General features: G+C 41.7%; 1 protein-coding gene across 1 annotated transcript in view; it reads right to left on the bottom strand.

Annotated features, from left to right (window-relative positions):
• Positions 1-14,806: 14,806 nt before the first annotated feature.
• LOC145402463 (monocarboxylate transporter 4-like) overlaps positions 14,807-20,303 on the bottom strand; it is a 40,559-nt gene continuing 35,062 nt past the window's right edge. Inside the window, exon 4 of the mRNA XM_080274522.1 lies at positions 14,807-14,829. Coding sequence (XP_080130648.1) covers positions 14,807-14,829 — 23 coding nt within the window. The remainder of the gene's footprint in view (positions 14,830-20,303) is intronic.

Below are 20,303 nucleotides of genomic sequence, written 5' to 3' on the forward strand. Positions count from 1 at the left end.
CCATATTGAGAAAACTCATCTGAATAACATACAAATACAGGTAAACCCTTAATTCACGCGAACTTTTTTCACGCGATTTCGGTTATCCATGAATATTTCGTACAATAATTAAAACAAAATTATAGTATTCAAATAAATAATTTTAATATACAAGAGAAATAAATAAAATACACAAATGCCTACCTGCTGCCTGTGTGCATATGTATGTGTGTGTGTGTGTGTGTGTGTGTGTGCGGAAGGTCGGTCCACACACTGACACAGTCAGTTTGAATCCGACGGTCGAACCATGCACGACTCGCGAATCGTTATTTGTGGCTTATTTTTCTGCCTTCCAGTGATTGCTTGCCTTGTCTGCCAACCTGGGCCCTAAGCACAGTGCTAGTGATGCATGTGGTAACACACCAAAATGGACTAGTAAAGTGATGTTGCTGACAGAGAAAGTTAAAGTGTTGGACAAACTTAAGGGAGGAATGTTGGCGACAATTCCCCGTCAGGACGATTCCCTGTCGTTTATTTACATATAAGTTTATTTAACAAGTACAGTACACTAGTTTTTTACTTATATGAAATATAAAATCTACCTGAAAATTAGTTATTAAAGTATTAATTAATCAATAATAAGTATAATTATAGAATGACAGAATCATCCATGTTTTGATGGTGAATTGACTTCATGGTGAATTGTCTCTGAACCGTGTGTTTGGGGTGAGTCAACTGTTCTTACAATAAAGAAGACAGAACGTAGCATACGGGAGTCAGTGAGGGCTAGTGCACCAGACTGTGCTAAAGTGTCTTCACCTACGCCTGTGAACTGGCTTGGAACCGTATGCTTGGGGTGATTGAGTCAACTGTTTGGACAATAAAGAAGGCAGAATGTAGCATATGGGAGGGAGTGAGGGCTTGTGCACCAGACTGCTGAAGTGTCTCCACCTACGCTTGTGCTTGTCAGGTTTCAGTGTTAAATTTCTTACATTTTTTTTGTTTTTCATACTTTATGCTAGTTTATAAGGTGTATGTAATGCATAAACAGTATTATTCAGATGTAATATACTTAGTAGACATGCGTAATTATGTGCACACAAGGGCAGAATGTATATGCGAATTAACCACATACGCGAAGGGTCTGGGAACGTAACCCTCGCGTGAATTAAGGGCTTACCTGTAATTAAAATCATGAAGACGAAGGGGAGCTGCAAGGCTTGGTGGATGAGTTTGGGAGTGTGTGTAAGAAACGGAATCTAAAGGTGAATGTAGGGAAGAGTAAAATGATGGTCTTTGAGAGAGGTGAAGTCAGTGAATGTACAGCGAGGTTGGATGGTGAGGAATTGGAAAATGTGAGTACGTTTAAGTACTTGGGTAGTGTGATGAGTAAGGATGGAGGTTTGGAGGGTGAAGTGCTTGAAAGGGTACAGCAGGGAAGAAAGGTTGCTGGTTCTTTGAAAGCATTGCTAAGAAACAGGGAAGTGAGCATGGAAGTGAAAAAGTTACTACATGACAGTATTGTGATACCAACTCTAATGTATGGAAGTGAAGCTTGGACGTTGTTGGAAGGACACAAGTCAAGAGTGAGAGCAGTGGAAATGAGTTATTAAAGAGGAGTCTGTGGAGTCACATGGAGAGACAGGCTGACAAATGAGGATACAAAGGAGCGTTGTGGTGTGGATGTGGATGTGATAGGAGCGTTAGGAGGAATACACTGAGGTGGTTTGGCCATGTGGAGAGGATGGACGGTGAAAGACTGACGAAGAGAGTGTATGTGAGTGAGGTGGAGGGGGGAAGAGGGAAGGGGAGGCTAAGGATGAGATGGAGTGATGGGGTGGAGAGGTATATGAGAGAGGGGGGTGTGAGTTGGGAGCAGGGCAGTGAAATGGCGGGGGACAGGGCGACGTGGAAGCGATTTATTTGTGGCCACCCTGAACGGGATTGAGGCGTCTGGCAATAGATAGATGGATAGAAATAAGAAAAGAGAAATTAGCCACATAAGGTACATTAGATACAGAAACTTAAAAGAGAAGTCACTGAAATAAAGTATTCCCCCAACCAATAAATGAACCATGCCAAATCTATCAATGTAAGATAGGACTGGAGAATGGGATATTTTGAGATCTAGTTTCCATTTCTCTTTAAAGCAATTCTAACAGAAAATGCTGTGGGAGGACACAACATTTTTAGATGCAGAGGGAGGAGGAAGACTGCAAAAATGACTGATTTCTGACAATAATGAAAATCATCTACTTATTGCCAGATGCCATAATCCCGTGAGAGGTGGCCATTTGTCACTGAATTGGTGCTTTTATAGGTAGGGGCACTAACCCTCTGTCAACTATCTTGTTGACACGTATGGAACACGTGTGGGTTGGCTATATGGTTACCACCCTGCACTGTAAGTGGTTTCCTGGCTTACTGGACACCATTAGGTTTGTCAGTCAATGTAAAGCCATCTGAAAAAGAAGGAAGAGTAACAAAAAGTGACAGAAAAGATGAGGGAAATAGGGAGATAGGAGGGCAGACACAAAAAAAGAATGATAAAGGCAAAGGAAGAAGTAGGCAGCACCACATCAAGTGAGTGGATGGTGGTCACCACCACCTGTGAAGATCATAATCAGGTATTTTTGCAGTTTTGGACAGTCATGACCCTCAGTAATTTTAGCTTAAGCTGCCTTTTGTACTGTGTTTTCAAACTAGTCAAAGTTTCCTGGACATACTTGATGCTCTTTAGAATGAATTTTAGACCAGTACCATCCTTAATGTGCTCTTATTGGCTGGGGGATTGAGCAGGCAGAATCATGACAGAATCAGCCGAGTTAAGAAAACGGAGAATAGGATGATAATAAATCAGTTTACTTATAAATATCTTCATTATTAGCATGCACAGTACCTGCTTCTACATCAAAGCTATAAAAGAAAATATGACAGCTCACCAGTGTTTCCCTATTAGTCATGATTATGAGTTCTCAGGACATAAGGCATTAGAAAAAGCAGGACAGACATAAAAAAAAAGCGGGACTGTCCCGCCTTAAAACGGAATTCTGATCACCTTATCATTACACCATGAAGTGAAATAAATGTGCAGCTTACCTTTTCAGTTAAAGGCAAAGGAATTACTGTATTAGTGGGAAATGGTTGTACGTGCCATCATTACCCTATGATAATCTGTGAGACTCACGAAATTCGCAATTCTCTCCAGACAGTATTATCTCACTAATTCACCCATAACTGGTCAGCTTTCTGAATTCTGGTTTAAACAAGTATTCATTTCAAGTGGTATCTACATTTATATAGTTCAATTTGCTGTTTCATACAACCATGGAATCTTGAAATTCCTTTTGACAGTAAACACATCTCATCATCTACTGCTGTTTTTACTAAATATTCAGTCATCACAAATGCACTTTTCAGTATTAAGTAGATAAGTGGGAGTCAGGGTTGGGTGGGGGGAGCACAGCGGAAATGGTTTATTCCAGCCCCTATCTCTCTTTCATTTTATCTAACTTAACCTAACCTAACCTAATTTAATCTAGTGTGGACATAGATTTGATAACAGATGGAGCTTCAACCTGAACAACCCCCATTCCCACTCCTTATCTATTTAGTAATAAAAAGTGCATCTGCGATGATTATTTAGTAAAAATGGCAGTAGAAGGTGCGTATACTGTCAAAAGGAAACTTCAAGATTCTATGGTTGTATGAAACTGCAAATTGTCCTTTATATCACCATCCTATGACACTGTTGGCTGTTAATTCTGCGAAATTTTATTGTAAAAATAAGATATAACTTCCACTTCTGTTGACCATCTTTGCCGAATCAGCTGTTTACCTCAGGCACGGGATCTCCTGACTGTTCTTGTTGCCCTGTGTTACTGCACATCCTTTGTGTGGCAGGACCAGACAAACCCAGTCCTGCCTCTAACTTAGGACGGGATCGCTTAAGACCAGTCCCGAACGGTCTGATTTGTCTCACCAGAACAACCATGGGACTAGTCTCGGCTGGTCTGAAAGCCTCATTACAATGCACCTCTACTCAGGTTTGGTTTGATGTCTGATTAAATTACTAATGTTTGATTAGCTTTGTTTGGTATGGCTTGGTAAATCTGGTTAGATTACTTCAACTAGTTCAGTTAGGTTCACTTGGTTAGAGTTAGCATGAGCTTGATCAATCTGGTTAGCTTACTTATATCCGCTACGATAGGCTAACTTTGTTAAGTTTGTTTTGTTACGAAAAAATAAAATAACGTGTAAGAGATTCATACCACATCAAAACATTTAAAAATACATTAGGCATCAGATATTGTATGATTCAACGAATGATAAAATTTACCAGACATACTCTAATACCACAGTTCCTTTCTGGCTGTCATTACCCACCTAGGACATACCTGCGAATATCCTCAAAATGAACCAGAAGACACAACGCCAGCTGACACATGGCGTTGGAAGACATTTGACGCCACAGCAACTACTCGTTCCTGAGGCTGACCACCACCATCTTTACACTCCCTTCAACGCTGTATAGTTGTACATTACTGTCAAGCAAATCTTTTTACGTTCATGAATGTCTTTCATATAGTCAAAGATATATAACTGAAACATCTATTGTGGACATTAAATTGCTTTCGTGATAATATCTAAAATAAAAAGGTTGTATATAAATTAACATGGGAACGCTATCTCTTCCAGTTCGTAAGGGTCCCGTTTAGTTAATACAAAAAAATCAATACTGCCTGCTATGGAGGAAGTATCTCTACATTTGGAAGTTGTATGATCGCCATCTTTCTAAGGGGAATATAAACGAGACATTTTCATCAATATAAAACACGTAATCAGGCACTTCAAAGTTGTAGAAATACACTATTTCCCCGTTTACTTTTAAAATTTAATACTTCTAGTCATACACTGGCATTAAAAGTAAAAAGACTGTGAGGCGGGGGAGTGGTAAGATGGGTAAAAATGTAGCATCGCACAAACGTTTCCGTCAGCTGATTGTTGTTGTGACGCCAGGTGACAGGTGTTTAAGGCAGACGTGTGGTGTGTTATCCTCCTATAATCTGGGAAACTTCACCGCCTCTGGCTTAGTAGGCATCTTCCTGAGACTCGGGACTCGGAGAGAACTTATACGGGCTGTTTGTTGTTCACGGACCTTCATCCAACACCAGGAACCAAGGCAGTCAAGAAGGGTTGTATGATATAACTACCTGTTGGGTAAGTCAAGTCAAACCGTTGTCTGTGCATGCCATCTATCTATCAGTCTATAGCCATATGCCATAATCCCGTAAGGGGTGGCCGTTTGTCTTTGAGTTAATGGTTTTACGGGGAGGGGCACTAACCCTTTGCTAGCCCACTTGTTGACACATAGGGGAACACGAATGGGTTTGTTATATGATTACCACCCAGCTTTGTAAATGGTTTCCTGGCTTACAGGAAACCATCAGACTTGTCGCTTAATGTAAAACCACCTGAAAATGAAAGAAGAGTAATAAAAAGTGACAGGAAAGATAAGAGAAATAGGAAGAGGGGAGGGCAGACATCAAAAGAATGGTAGAGGTGAAAAAAGAAATAGGCAGCACTACAAGTGAGTGGAAGGTGGTTTAAGGTCTTGCCCTTGTTTCTGATGTTTCTTGTTAACCTGTCATCTGATATACCGTAACAGCACACGCAGTATCCCAAGTATTGGAAGGTAAAGATGCAAACTGAGAATAGTGTTACGTCCCTGTCCCACACTGCCACAGGCTCCAACAGCAGTGGTTCAGTATAGGAAGAACGTCACCAAGTGAATCGCTCTTCGTGGGGTCAGCCTTTCAATGGTCACAAGGTTAACTCGGGGGTTGTAATAACATAGGCTTCTCAAGTTCTTTGTTATAATTTTCCAAGTAATTACACTGTCTGCTTCACAAATCTAGAGCAACACTAACTTAAAGGCACAAGTTAAACTGACTGAAACTCCTCTATGCTCTCCCACATCCTTTTACTGTATAAACTTCCTTGTAAATCGATTGTTCTGGGACGTACTCCTTGCAACACCAGTTTTCTGTGTTGGAGACATACAAAAGTCTTTACTCCAAAGCCTTCTTACTCTAAATGCTTTATCATAGCAACTGAAATTAAATCTGAATATTACATGATTTAACAAACAACCATCCAAATAACATAAAACATTATAGTGAGAAAGAGGGTAAATATGATGCCTACCGGTAATTTTACAGAATACCCTCACTCACAGCAGCAGGCTATCTGGCAACTCTCACTAGCAACTGAAAGAATGCAAACCATTGGGAATTTTCCAGTGCCACCCAGCTAGTACTACTGCTTCATAACAGTAACGTAAAACTTTTCTGACGGGTATGTAGAGTTACACTGAGAGACAAACTGACAAATGAGAAAGTCAAATTACACTCTGGTGTTGATCTGGGTGTGCCAGATAGCATTAGCCAAAATACTTTCAGATGGTTTGGCCGTGTGGAGAGGATGGAGACTGAGAAAGCAATTAAGGGAGTGTATTTGCGTGAGATGGAGACGGGGAGGGAGAGACCAAGGATGAGCTGGAGTGATGGGGTAGAGAGCTATATGAGAGAGGGATGCAGTTGACCTGGAGAGATGGCAAGCAGATGGCAGAGGACAGATAGATACAGAGGTGATTCATTTGTGGCCATCACCTAAGGGATTAAGGCACTGAGCGATAGATAAATAGGTAGCAGCACGACTAGGCTTGAGGGGAAAAGAGTAATGTGTGTTTGGTAGACATAATGAATCAATTAGAGATTATTTGCACAGAAAACTTCTTAGCAGAACATGTTCAGAATCAGAGTAAGTCACATGAAAAGTGCTAATTTGGTTGTCACACAAGCGTAAGACAGTGAGATGCCTCGCAGGCAGGAGAAAAAACTCATGTCAGGAATTGTCATTCATTTTAATTATATAGATGTCATTGGTAATATTGAAGTCCATGAATAATTAATCACATTTTTGTTTTCATAGGCTCCAACATGCTTCCATGTGGCGGCCTTGGTCACCTACTGGCATCTCTCCATGCTGCTCGATCTCTCGCAGCTTCCCTTTTTAGTCCCTTAACCCTGATGTCACACTCAGTGGCCTTGTCTTAGGTTTTTTTCAGTCTACCTCTTGCTGCCATACACCCAACATTAACACTTCTCACTTTCTGCACGCAATTATCATCCCCCATCCTCTCCACAAGCCCAAACCATCTCAGTTTATCTCTTCTCATCACAATACAAATACGCTACAGTCCCATCCAACCTCTCAACTCGTCCATCGTAAACCTAGCCCCCCCAAGCCTTGCATTCAAGGACGCATTACACATCCACCTAATCACTGCCATTTCTATACATTTGAGCCTGCAAATATCCTCTTCCTTTACTGCCTAGGACTCACTACCATACAGCATTACACTCCTAACACATGCCACATACAAAGATCCCTTAGGACAGAGGAAGAGCCCTCTCAGTGTCCAAAGAGGCAACAGCTTCCTGAACTTCTTCCAACCACTCCTCATTCTAGCCACAGAGCTCCCTCCTGCCCCACCTCCATCACATAACATGTCTCCCACATAACAAAACTCTTCCACACACTCAAGAGACTCACCAGCAAGTCCAATCCTTTCATGCCTAGCAATATCCACCTGCTCTCCATGACACGCTGCACGCATGAAACCAGCATTATCTCGAAGTCTACCTCTATTACCGTTACATCTCTTATTTTTTTTTTTTTTTTTATAAATAACAGAACGGAGGAAGGAAAAACAAATGAGTAAAAAAAACAAATCCATACACCAGATTACTGGCATCCTCCGTTATGCACCCACTTATCACAAACACTGCACGAGATGGAATTATTCCCCACACCTTTGTGAAAAATCACACCGGGCCACTCTCCCTCTTCTTTGACAGTACCACCCCCAGCCCTAGATACCATCATGTTGTATATGCATTTACTCTTAAGCCCTTGTGCCCCATACCATCTCTCCACTTCCTAAATCTTTCCTTGGCCTCCCTTTCATTCTGTGCAATGAACACCAAATCATTAGCATATAACTTTTCCCACAGGAGTCCATTTCTGAAGTCACGTAAGAGGGCTTCATGATAAACGACAAGGAGCTAAAGACTGACTCCTAATGCGCACCAACATTCATGGAAAACTCATCACTCAAATCTCCATTCACCGTTACCTGGGTGTGAGTACCTACTTAGCTACATGGCCATAACAACCCCAACCAGCCACTCCTCGATCCCAAGCTTTCTCACTGCTCACTACACCATCTCTCTAGTGACACTATCATAAGCCTTCTCCAAATCAACAAAAACAAAGTATATACAGTTCTCTTTTCTTTCCTGTACATTTTTCCTGAGCTCTAATTTTTTAGTGTCCTTTATTTTGTATTATTATTATTTTTATTATTATTATTCATCCATCCATCCATCCATCATCCAATCCTACACTGTCCCATGAGGAGCGTAGGAGTCCGGGGCTAAGCAGTTGGTCCCAACATTTAAGATATTATTATTATTATTACTGTATTATTATTGCTATCCATCCATCCATCATCCAATCCTACATTGCCCCATGAATGTAGGAGCCCAGGGCTAGGCAAGCTGGTCCTGACATTTAAGATGAGAGCGACAAGCCTCACTCATCCCTCAGTGGCATTACGTGAGCAATAAACGGTAACCCCAACCATCCCTTGGATATGAACCTACACTGGTTCAATCTGATTGGAGCTCCATAATACTCACTAAACCACCAGGTGCCATAATTTGGTTATGGTTACCACCCAGCATAGTAAATGGTTTCCTGGTGTACAGGAAACCATATGGCTTGTCACTCAGTGTAGGGTCACTCATAAGCAGAAGGAAAAGGAAAGAATGAAGGAAAGAGAGACAGAAGAGGGAGTGTAAAGTCACCCATAAGCAGAAGGATGAGGACAGAATGAAGAAAAGGAAGGAAGGAAAGAAAGAAGAAGGAGAGGAAAGGGCAGACACCCCAGAGCAGCACTACATCAAGTGAGTGGATGGTGATCGCCCCCACCTACCACATTTATTATTATTATTACGGTATTATTAATTTGAGCAGTTTTTGGCCCCAAATATTGCAAATATTGATTTTGTGTTAGGAGAACTATTTTTTCTCACCCCAAAAATAATGGAAAAGGGAGAAGGGGGGATTTACAAGCACGTTAGCGAAGCTTCATCTCCACTTTCATCTAAATGGGGAATGCAGGCACAGTCACCAGTGATAAGACTTTGGGAAGTGAACATGAAAGTAAAAAATTTGCTGCATTACAGTATTGTGATACCCACTCTAACATATGGAAGTAAAGCTTGGACCTTGTTGGATGCACATAAGTCAAGAGTGAGAGCAGTGGAAATGAGTTATCTGGATGGAGCATATGGAGTTAGATGGAGAGACAGACTTACAAATGAGGAGTGAAGGAGCATTGTGGTGTGATAGAAAGGGTTAGGAGAAATTCATTGAGGTGGTTTGGCCATGTGGAGAGGATGGAGAATGAGAAACTAATGAGGAAAGTGTATAACAGTGGGGTGAAGGAGGGGAGAGGGAGGAGAAGGGGATGGATTGGAGAGGGATATGACAGGGAGGCAGGGTGAGTTGGGGGAAGGGCAGCAAGATGGTAGGGGACAGGAAGACATGGAAGTGATTTGTTTGTGGCCACCCCATACGGGATTGAAGCGTCATGTTATACAATAGATAAAGATACAATAAGCCTTCCATTTTGGTGACCAATTGGTGCTAAAATAACCCCACCAAACCCAATTTTTGCCAAATCCAAGGGCTTAATTAAATGGGGGAAATTTTAATTGGTTCTGTGGTGTCAATAAAAAGATTGATTTTTCTCCTATTCCACTTTTATTCTATTGTTGAGAGGTAATAAGTATTTAGTATATTAACATAACGTTTGAAAACAAACCCATCAACAGAAATGAATGTGCACTGACTGACTAAACTAGTATTCAAATTATTCCAAGGCTCACAAAGTTAGGCTAATGTCCGATTCCGTGGCCCCCCTCGCAGACCCCTCCTCCACCCTTCTCCACCACTGCCTCAGTCACTGGTTCTGTCTCTGCCACCATATCATCAAAACCTTCAAAGTAATTACCCATTGGTAGTCTGTGTTCATCTTCTTCCATGTCATCTTCCACATTTACATGTTCAGTTGCCTCATTCACTTGCTTGTTTTCTTCTCGTCTGCGGTTGAACTAGCGAGCGACTGGATCTTGGTTATGGTTCCAGCTGACTGGGCTCAGTAATAGGGTTGCCAAGTTGGCATTTTTCAAGCCAAAGATCTCAAATTTTGCTTTTAAAAACGACATTTGGTCTCAAATTTTTCCGTTCAGTGGAAGAAGTTTGCGGTTCGTGCTTGAGAATTATTTGTCAGTCTTTCAGTTGTGAGTTTTTCGTCACCAAAATAAAGGGTAAAATATTTTGAATTTCCCTGCCAACTGCAAATCTGCCAAACATAAACCTGCCAAAATGGAGGGCATACTGTAGATGACATTCTTTTATACACATACTGTACCAGCATCATAAATAATAATAAATAAATAAGTCACTGTGCATAGACAACATTAATATCAATATAGTATGGGTGTACAATATACATAAAATATGTGTTACTTGGAAGCTTTACTGCTACCTCTGATATTTTCTCCAGTGATACTTTCCTGTTATGTGAAGTCTGATCCTCTGATTATAAAGACATTTTGGTCCTATTAATGTACTGTACTGTAAATAGCCACCAGACCAGGTATAAAAGTGGCTTTGTTATATTGCAGAAGACTGGTAAGATAGCAGCTGAGAAGTGAATGGTTATTGAACAAGTCCTCAGCAGCCAGCATAGACTAGCCCCAGCTGGATTTATGGTAAGTGGATCATTTTTACAAGATTTGGATATGTATGCTGTACCTCCCAACTTACTGTATGTTCATAAAGGTGCTGAACAACATTATTTACCATTTCAGCCTGGAGGTGTGTTTTACTGATTTATTTTTTGTTACATCTAGACAGTTTTGTACTGAAGTGGTGTATGAAGGGCATATCAAACTCCTACAATTTGGATTGTCTCTCATTAGCCGAATAAACTGATTTGGGAGGAACAAAATGAATAAAACATCATTGAATTGGAGGAGGTAACAGATATCTTTTTTCTCTTTTTTTTTCAGTTCCACATCTGAAGTCTGATAGACACCATTGTGGTTATGAGAGAGCTCCTGGCCACGTAATACATGCTTCATGTATACTTCAGTGACATCGCACCTGGTATTATTGCTGGAAAGGAATGATTGATTTAATTATATGAGTACATCCTACAGTGATCAACTCTGCCATGCATAAAAAGAAACGTATAAGGTATGTGTAGCAGGAGTGAGTCCACATACGTAAGCTTTTGGCTGCTCTACAAATATGTGTAGAAACTAAAAGGTCTGGGAAAGTGAAGAGTGCATCATCAGGTATGGTTTAACCGTAGTTGATATTGTCTTGATTAGAATGTTCATTTAACAGTGGCTTTTAGTTGGCAGGTATGGGTAAGTAATAATATGCGTTGATAATTGTTATGTAATAATGGTAATGTTTATCCCTTGAGATTGGTCAGGGATAATTTTGTTGGCAGATAGAAAGGTCAACAGTGAGCTGGATCTGAGTGGAAAGTAGATTAAGTTTTGTAGCCATAGGACAATGGAAGTCATTAAGGAAGAACCAGAAGTGAAATTAGTGTGTGAGAAGGGTGAAGAAGTTATGAAGATGGTAAAGGACGAACCAACAGTTAACACAGAGAGTGGTGTGGTTGAAGAAATAACGGAGGTGATTAAAGAAGAACCAGCTGTGAAGTTAGAGTGTGAGAATGGTGAAGACAAGTTATTCATTGAGAACGGGATTGTTGAAGATCCTGTCACCCTTCCTGCCGAAGCTGAGAAGTTCCGGTGTTTAGTGTGTGGCAAGCTGTTATCTTGTAAGAGCTCTCTCCTGCGACACTCAGTAATTCATTCAGGAGCCGACAAATTCAAATGTGAGGAGTGTGGGAAAGTGTTTGGTTCCAAAAATCAGCTCAATAGACACCTTATAATTCATTTAGGAGTAAAGAAGTTTAAATGTGATGAATGTGGTAAACTCTTTGCTTATAAAAGTCATCTTACTGAGCACTTAATAAGTCATTCTGGATTGAAGAGGTTCAAGTGTGATGAATGTGGTAAGCTGTTCAGTCGGAAGGGTCATCTCACTGAACACATAACAGTTCATTCAGGAATGAAAAGTTTTAAGTGTGATGAATGTGGTAAATCATTTAGACTGAAATCTGAACTTATCCGGCACCTGACCATTCACACACGGGTGAAGAAGTTCAGATGCGATGAATGTGGTAAATATTTCAGTTATGAAGGTCAGCTCACCAAGCACTCAGTCATCCATTCAGGACTGAAGAAGTTCAAGTGTGATGAATGTGGTAAACTTTTTGATTATGAGAGTCGTCTCAGTGAGCACTTAATAAGTCATTCGGGTCTGAAAAGTTTCAAGTGTGATGAATGTGGTAAACTCTTTGGAAAGAAATGTGATCTTATCCGACACTCAAATATTCATTCAGAAGTGAGGAAATTCAAGTGTGATGAGTGTGGTAAAAGGTTTACTCAGAAATGTACCCTCACCCAGCACATACTAATACATTCAGGAGTGAAGAATTTTAAATGTGAAGAATGTGGTAAACTATTTGGTAGAAAAGGGGATCTCTCCAGACACTTGTTGATCCATTCAGGACTGAAGCCTTTCGTGTGTGAAGAGTGTGGTAAACGGTTTAGTGATAAATGTGCTCTCACCCAGCACTTGCTAATTCATGCTGGAGTGAAGAATTTCAAGTGTGAAGAATGTGGTAAACTATTCGGTAAGAAAAGCGATCTTACCCGACACTTGCTAATTCATTCAGGAGTGAAGCCATACATGTGTGAAGAATGTGGGAAACAGTTTGCAGATAAAAGTACTCTCACACAACACTCGTCAATTCATTCAGGAGTGAAAAAGTATAAGTGTGATGTATGTGGTAAGCTCTTTAGATTGAGGTCAATTCTCAGTCGACACATGCAGATTCATTCAGGCTTGATTAGCTTAACCCGTAAACAGCGACTTATATCCCAGACTGCAGCAAGGGGAATTGAGGCCAACATTCCAGAAGGCACCCTCTCCCTCAACTCCCAATCATTCCCACCAGACTCCACTCCCTTGCATCAACCCCACAGTCTGTTCCCATTCATCCCCTCCTCTTTCTCCTTACCTCATCCATACACCCTCTCCCAAACCCTCCCCTGCCCCAACTCCACCCGCACACCACCCCATCCCACTCAAAATTCCCACCCCCACAACCGTTTCCCCTCACCCTCCTCCCACCCCCCATTACCCCACTCACCTCCTCCCACCCCCTACTGCCCTGCCTCCCAGCCCACCCCCACCCCCATCACTTCCATACTTCCCCCACCAGTGCCAGAAGGGACTAAATTTCAAAACACTGTGGCAACTAATGTATAGGACACATTGACCTAAAATCTGTCTATCTCTGTCTATCTGTCTATCTATCTATCATCATCAGCAGCAGCCATTTGAGTGTCCACTGCAGGACCAGCCTATCCCGACCGAATTGGGGACGATACAGCCTGTGTATCAATACCAAGTGGCTTAGGCTGCCTGGTAGAACCTGTATGTAGGGTGAGAAGTGCTTGTAAGTGTGATGTAATGTTGGAGTGGCTTTGGATGTGTGTGTAGTCTGTAAAGCAAGTGTAATCAGCCCATGCAAGCTGACTGGGTGCAAGCATGCTTAATGGTGTGCGACACTGGTTCAACCACAGCACCCCTCATGTCCGCCAAAGCAGTATGTGGCCAGGAGAACTCTCCCAAAGTTTCTTACCCTGGCAGGGTGAGAACCCTGGTTCTCCCATGTACAAAAATGCACTCTATATATATATATATATATATATATATATATATATATATATATATATGTGTGTGTGTGTAGGTGTGTGTGTATGGAAGGGTTGAGAATGTAATTGCAATTCAGTCCTGGAGGAGAGAAAAAGTTGTGAAGCATTCTCATTTTAAGGCATTAATGCCTCTTATGTTTTGTAGGTGTTACATTTTTTTTTCTTCTCTTTTGTTTCATCAACTTCGCCTTTTCATCATCATGTCTTCCCCTCCCAGCTTTCCTTCTGCCAGTCCCACAAGTCCATCATCTCTGCACATCAAAACTACCCTCTGTTTCCAGCATTCTGATCCTCACAACAACACAACACTAGCCACTACCGGTAATTCACTTATTGTGTGAATCATTCTCCATTTTCAAATGGCAAACTGTACCAGCTCTTATTTCCATCATTCCCATCCCTGCACCATCATATCAATGAGCAGTAATTCACTTAATGTCTTGTGATGCAAACCACTCCTCTTCATCAAGTGATAAACTATACCAGCCCTATTTCCCGCCTAAATGCAACCAAAAGAGAGTCAGTGCCCTCTTTGCAGATAGGTCTTACATTATATACTGGTTCATAATGACACCTGTATACACAAGCAGAATAGACCCACTGACCTCTTCTCGGGTGCAGGTGCCACAGTATGTGCCAGTCCATAAACACACCTAAACACAAGCAGAAAGCCACTGCCCTCCTCCCAGGTGGGGTTGCCCCACCTTGCACCTGCTATTGGAACTAGTTATGGCAGGGTGGGCAACACTTCGTTGTGGATTTACATGTGTGTTTCTAAATATTCAAGTACATATGCCTTCCTGACTGACAGGTAATATTTTAATCTAAGGTACCACCCAAGTGGAACCTGTGGATGTATGCAAAAATCCATATCCCATTTTTAATGTGTTTACCAGCCCTTTGACTTGACACCAGCTTGCATACTAAAGACTTTCTTTGACCCCAGCTAGGCTACAGATATGTGCCAAAGGGCATAACAAACTGTACGTAGGTAAAATAGATGTACCATAAGAATGCAACATTAATGACATTTAAATCGAAATGAATAAAAATGAGGGAAAAAACTACCTGTGCAAGTGATTTCAGTGTACAAATGTGGGAAACAACTAACTGCAAGTGATTTCAGTGGTCAGGGATCTCTCTGCTGACCACCAATGCACAATCACAATACTTTTTCTGTGCAGATGTCCTTAGTAGTGCTTTATTCTTCTGTGCAAAGAAATTCCATGTATGGTGAGCAGGCATATTTGGAGGATCTAGTTATGCCTATCTGTTTTGTTACATTTCTCACTCTTGGTTTGTTGCCAGTTTTTTTGTGCAGTTTGTTGTTTTTTAGTAATCCTGGCCAATCTTGTCAAGCAGACTCATCAGCCGCAGGCAAGCAACCACTCCTGCAGGGCCAAACCGTGCAGTGAGCGGATGTCCTCTTGTGGTAGACAGCACCTCACCACAGCAAGGTGTGAGGAAGGGTGTGGAGGTTTGGTTCCTGGATGGATACCACATTTGTGTCTCTCCACCCAGTTAACAGGGGCACCATATTAGGGCCTCCCTTACCCCATTATGTGGTTATATGGTTACCTCTCAGCATTCTGAATGATTTCCTAGGTTACATGAAACCATCAATCTTGTCACTTAGTATAGAGCCACCTGAAGTGGAAGGAAGAGGAATAAAAAAGTGACAGGATGGATGAGATAAATACGAAGACAGAAAGGCAGATGCGTAAAAGAATGAGAAAGGTAGAGGAAGAAGTAGGCAACATTATACAGAGTGAGTGGATATTGGTCGCCACCACTTACCACTGTGTCTCTACATTAACTTTTATAAAACTTTCATTTTCTTCCATGTAACTCATCATTATCATTGGGCCAACAATGCCTTTATACCATATCCCAATTACAGTTCATATGCTAACACTTTTCAGAATACTGTGTACATGCAGAGCAATGGCGTTCATTAATTAGAATAACTCAGTATCAGAATATTGTAAGGAACCATGTTTACTGAGTAATGCTAAATAAACAGTAGTTTTTGTAACATGACATTCTCATTTCCCATACTGCAGGTTTTTAAAAATAATTATCGCAGATGAACTATGGAGAAAGCATATGACAGGGTGGATAGACAAGGACTGTGGAAAGTATTAAGAATATATGGAGTAGATGGGAAGTTGCTGAATGCTGAGAAGAGTATGTACGATGGTGCGAAGGCTGCAGTGCGTGTGGATGGTGAACTAAGTGAATTTTTCTCTTTGAAAGTTGGGTTGAAACAGGGATGTGTCATGTCTCCATGGTTGTTCAATCTGTACATGGATGGGGTAATAAAAGAGGTACAAGGTAGGGTAGTGGATGTTGGAGTGGCCCTGGTGAGAGAGGATAGTGTTTGGAAACTCCCTGTACTGTTGTAATAAAAGAGGTACAAGGTAGGGTAGTGGATGTTGGAGTGGCCCTGGTGAGAGAGGATAGTGTTTGGAAACTCCATGTACTGTTGTTTGCAGATGATACTGTGTTGTTGAGTGAAGACGAAGGGGAGCTGCAAGGCTTGGTGGATGAGTTTGGGAGAGTGTGTAAGAAACGGAATCTAAAGGTGAATGTAGGGAAGAGTAAAGTGATGGTCTTTGAGAAAGGTGAAGTCGGTGAATGTACAGCGAAGTTGGATGGTGAGGAATTGGAAAATGTGAGTACGTTTAAGTACTTGGGTAGTGTGATGAGTAACGATGGAGGTTTGGAGGGTGAAGGGCTTGAAAGGGTACAGCTGGGAAGAAAGGTTGCTGGTTCTTTGAAAGCAGTGATAAGAAACAGGGAAGTGAGCATGGAAGTGAAAAAGTTACTACATGACAGTATTGTGATACCAACTCTAACGTATGGAAGTGAAGCTTGGACGTTGCTGGAAGGACACAAGTCAAGAGTGAGAGCAGTGGAAATGAGTTATTTAAGAGGAGCCTGTGGAGTCACATGGAGAGACAGGCTGACGAATGAGGATATAAAGGAGCGTTGTGGTGTGGATGTGGATGTGATAGGACGCGTTATGAGGAACACACTGAGGTGGTTTGGCCATGTGGAGAGAATGGAGGGTGAAAGACTGACGAAGAGAGTGTACGTGAGTGAGGTGGAGGGGGGAAGAGGGAGGGGGAGGCCGAGGATGAGATGGAGGGATGGGGTGGAGAGGTATATGAGAGAGGGGGGTGTGAGTTGGGAGCAGGGCAGTGAAATGGCGGGGGACAGGACGACTTGGAGGCGATTTGTTTGTGGCCAACCCAAACGGGATTGAGGCGTCTGGCAATAGATAGATAGATAGAACTATCGTTGACTGATGTCCTGTTGTCTGTTCACAGGATAGTATGAGGAATGAAGGAAATGTTATCAGATCAAGTACTTCTCTGCAGTAAAGAGGGCTCACATAATTTTGTTTTCAACCATTAGATTTTTTATTTTATTTTTCTCAAAGCCTTGCAATACGATAGACCATTTGCTATACTGGACTACTTAGGGGAAAGCCAGGTCCATTAATGCCAATTGTCTGTTAAATTCAAAGTCCCCCCCCAGGTGGGATTGTAAACACGTTTGAAAGTAAATGTGTACAATAATAATTATATTCTAGTTCTAAAAATGTAAACTATACTTATTTTACACTAACATGGTCCTTAATTTTGCCTTTTTGATACTTATTTCATATCCTTGTCATAGCACTTCTTCATCACTAGGAGACTATTACTATCATCTATTATTACAACTCCGCAGTCACAATGGAGAGAGGGCAATTTCAGGCCAGGTAGGAGTAGAAATGGCAGGAACCAAATGTATTGTGACACAGTGCCCCCCAAGTAACAGACATTGTTTATCATAGCTGACAAAAGTTATGTGGGCTTAGCGGCATCCGTGAAATCCAATATATGCCATACAGTACTGGGGGGCAGTTATTGCATGAGTCTACAGTATTAAAGATTTCATCCTTTCATCCCCGATCCTTTGTCTGCCTCTTTCCCTCTAACTGCACTCCTATCATTCTTAATTTCTTCTTATCTCAGTATATATCTTGTACTCTGTGAAGGTGGAGGGAGTAGTTGGTGAATGGGGTGTGCCTGCAGAATTGGATGAGAATGGCAGTGCTCTTGTGGACATATGTGCAGGGAGGGGGCTGGTGATAGCCAACTCCCTCTTTAGGCACAAAATCATCCACCGGTATACGTGGCAAGTGATGAGAAGGGTGGGCAGTGAACTGAATGAACGAAAGGCATTGATTGATTATGAGTGTGTGGATGAGAGAATGAGAAGGTATGCAATGGACGCAAAAGCATATAGAGGCTAGGGGAGCGGACTTTCAGATCGCCACTTGGTGGTGGTGAAAGTCAGGGTTCAAGAGAGTGGAGGAATAGAAGGGGTGAAGGACAGAAGGAAGTAGTCCATACAAGGAGGGTAGAAAGGTTGCAAGAGGATGGAAAAGAGGCAGAATATAGGAGGGAAGTAGAGAAGTGATTGGGTAAATGTGATTTGGAGCAGATGGGGGAGGTGTAAGGTGTGTGTAGGATATTCACAGAAGAAAAATGTGTGCAGCATGTAAGGTGGTGTGTTGGGTGAAGAGAAGACAAAAGGGGGTGCAAGGAATAGTAGGGTAGAATGAAGAGGTGAGACAAACTATGGCACAAAAGTAAAAGGCATATAGTGAGTGGATGGGAAGCAGAGGCATGGAAGAAGTTGAGAGATGGAAGAGAGAGTTATAATTATGTAGAGAGGAAGAGAGAGAGAGAGACAGAAAGATTAGTAAGAGAGAGTAAGAAGAGAGTGGATGAGGAATTTGGAAGGAATTTGAGTGTAAAATGGGGGGAATGTAAGAAAATGTTTTGGAAGGAAGTAAAGAGAGTTAGACATGGTGATAAAAAAATGGGTGATTAATATTGGAGAAGAAAGAAAAAGTGAGCAAAAGGGGTGAACACTTTAAGAAATGGTTAAACATAATGATTGAAAGTAATGAGAGTATAAGTGGGTGGGGAATGGCCAGGAGAAGGAGGCAGGTGAGAAGGGAGGAAGAGATCAATAGGATGAAAGTAGTGGAAGCAATGAAGAAATGGTGAAAGCTCCGGCAATTTTATGGAGTGTGTGGTGAAATGCTGAAGCATGGAGGAGAGACAGTAACAGAATGGATATGGAAGATGTACAGATTGGCCTGGGAGGAAGGTACAGTCCCGGAGGAGTGGAAGTCAGGTATAATTATTCCCATGTACAAAGGAAAAGGGGAAAAAGAAGCGTATGGTAATCACAGGGCATTTGCCTTCTTAGTGTAACAGGCAAAGTATGTGGTAGGGTACTTATTGAAAGAGTTAGGGAACAACAAAGGAATTAGGAACAGGGAGTTTTTTAGGAAGGGAAGAGGTTGTGTAGATCAGATATTCATCCTTAGATATTCAGTGGAAAAGTTTCTAGACAAGGGAAAGAAGTGCATGCAACCTTCATGGATTTGGAGAAGGCATATGACAGAGTGGATAGACAAGGAATATGGAAAGTACTAAGAATATATGGAGTAAATGGGAAGCTCTTGAATGCCGTGAATAGTATGTATGAGGGTGTTAAGGCAGCAGTGCATGAGCATAGTGAACTGAGTGAATTTTTTTATCTGAATGTTGGATTGAAATGGGGATGTGTCATGTCTTCATGGTTGTTCAGTCCGTACATGGATGGGGTTATAAAAGAGATACAAGGTAGGGCAGTGGATGTTGGAGCAGCCCTAATGAGAGATGGTAGCATCTGGAAACTTCCTGTACTGTTGTTTGCAGATGATACTGTATTACGTGAAGACGAAGGGGAACTGCAAGGCTTGGTGAATGAGTTTACGAGCGTGTGCAAGAAGTGGAATCTAAAAGTGAATGAAGGAAAGAGTAAAGTTATAGTCTTCGAGAGATATGAAGGCACTGAATGCACGATGAGGATGGATGGTGAAGAAATGGAAAATGTGAGTGCATCTAAGTACTTGGGTAGTGTGATGAGTAAGGATGGAAGAGTGGAGGGTGAAGTGCTTGAAGGGGTACAACAAGGAAGAAAGGTGGCTGGTTCTTTGAAATCAGTGATAAGAAATGGGGAAGTGAACACAGAAGTAAAAAAAAGTCACTGCATGACAGTATTGTGACACCAACTCTAACGTATGGAAGTGAAATCTGAAAACCGTGTTGAAGGGACACAAATCAAGAGTGCGAGCAGTGGAAATGAGTTGAGAGGAGCATGTGGAGTTACATGGAGAGAGAGACTTATAAATGAGGAAGTGAAGGAGCATTGTGGTGTGGATGTGGATGTGATAGGAGGTGTTAGGAGAAACATATTGAGGTTGTTTGG

The sequence above is a fragment of the Coenobita brevimanus genome, chromosome 6, assembly GCF_032717465.1.
Source record: "Coenobita brevimanus isolate Jiangsu-jjx chromosome 6, ASM3271746v2, whole genome shotgun sequence".
NCBI lineage: Eukaryota > Metazoa > Arthropoda > Malacostraca > Decapoda > Coenobitidae > Coenobita > Coenobita brevimanus.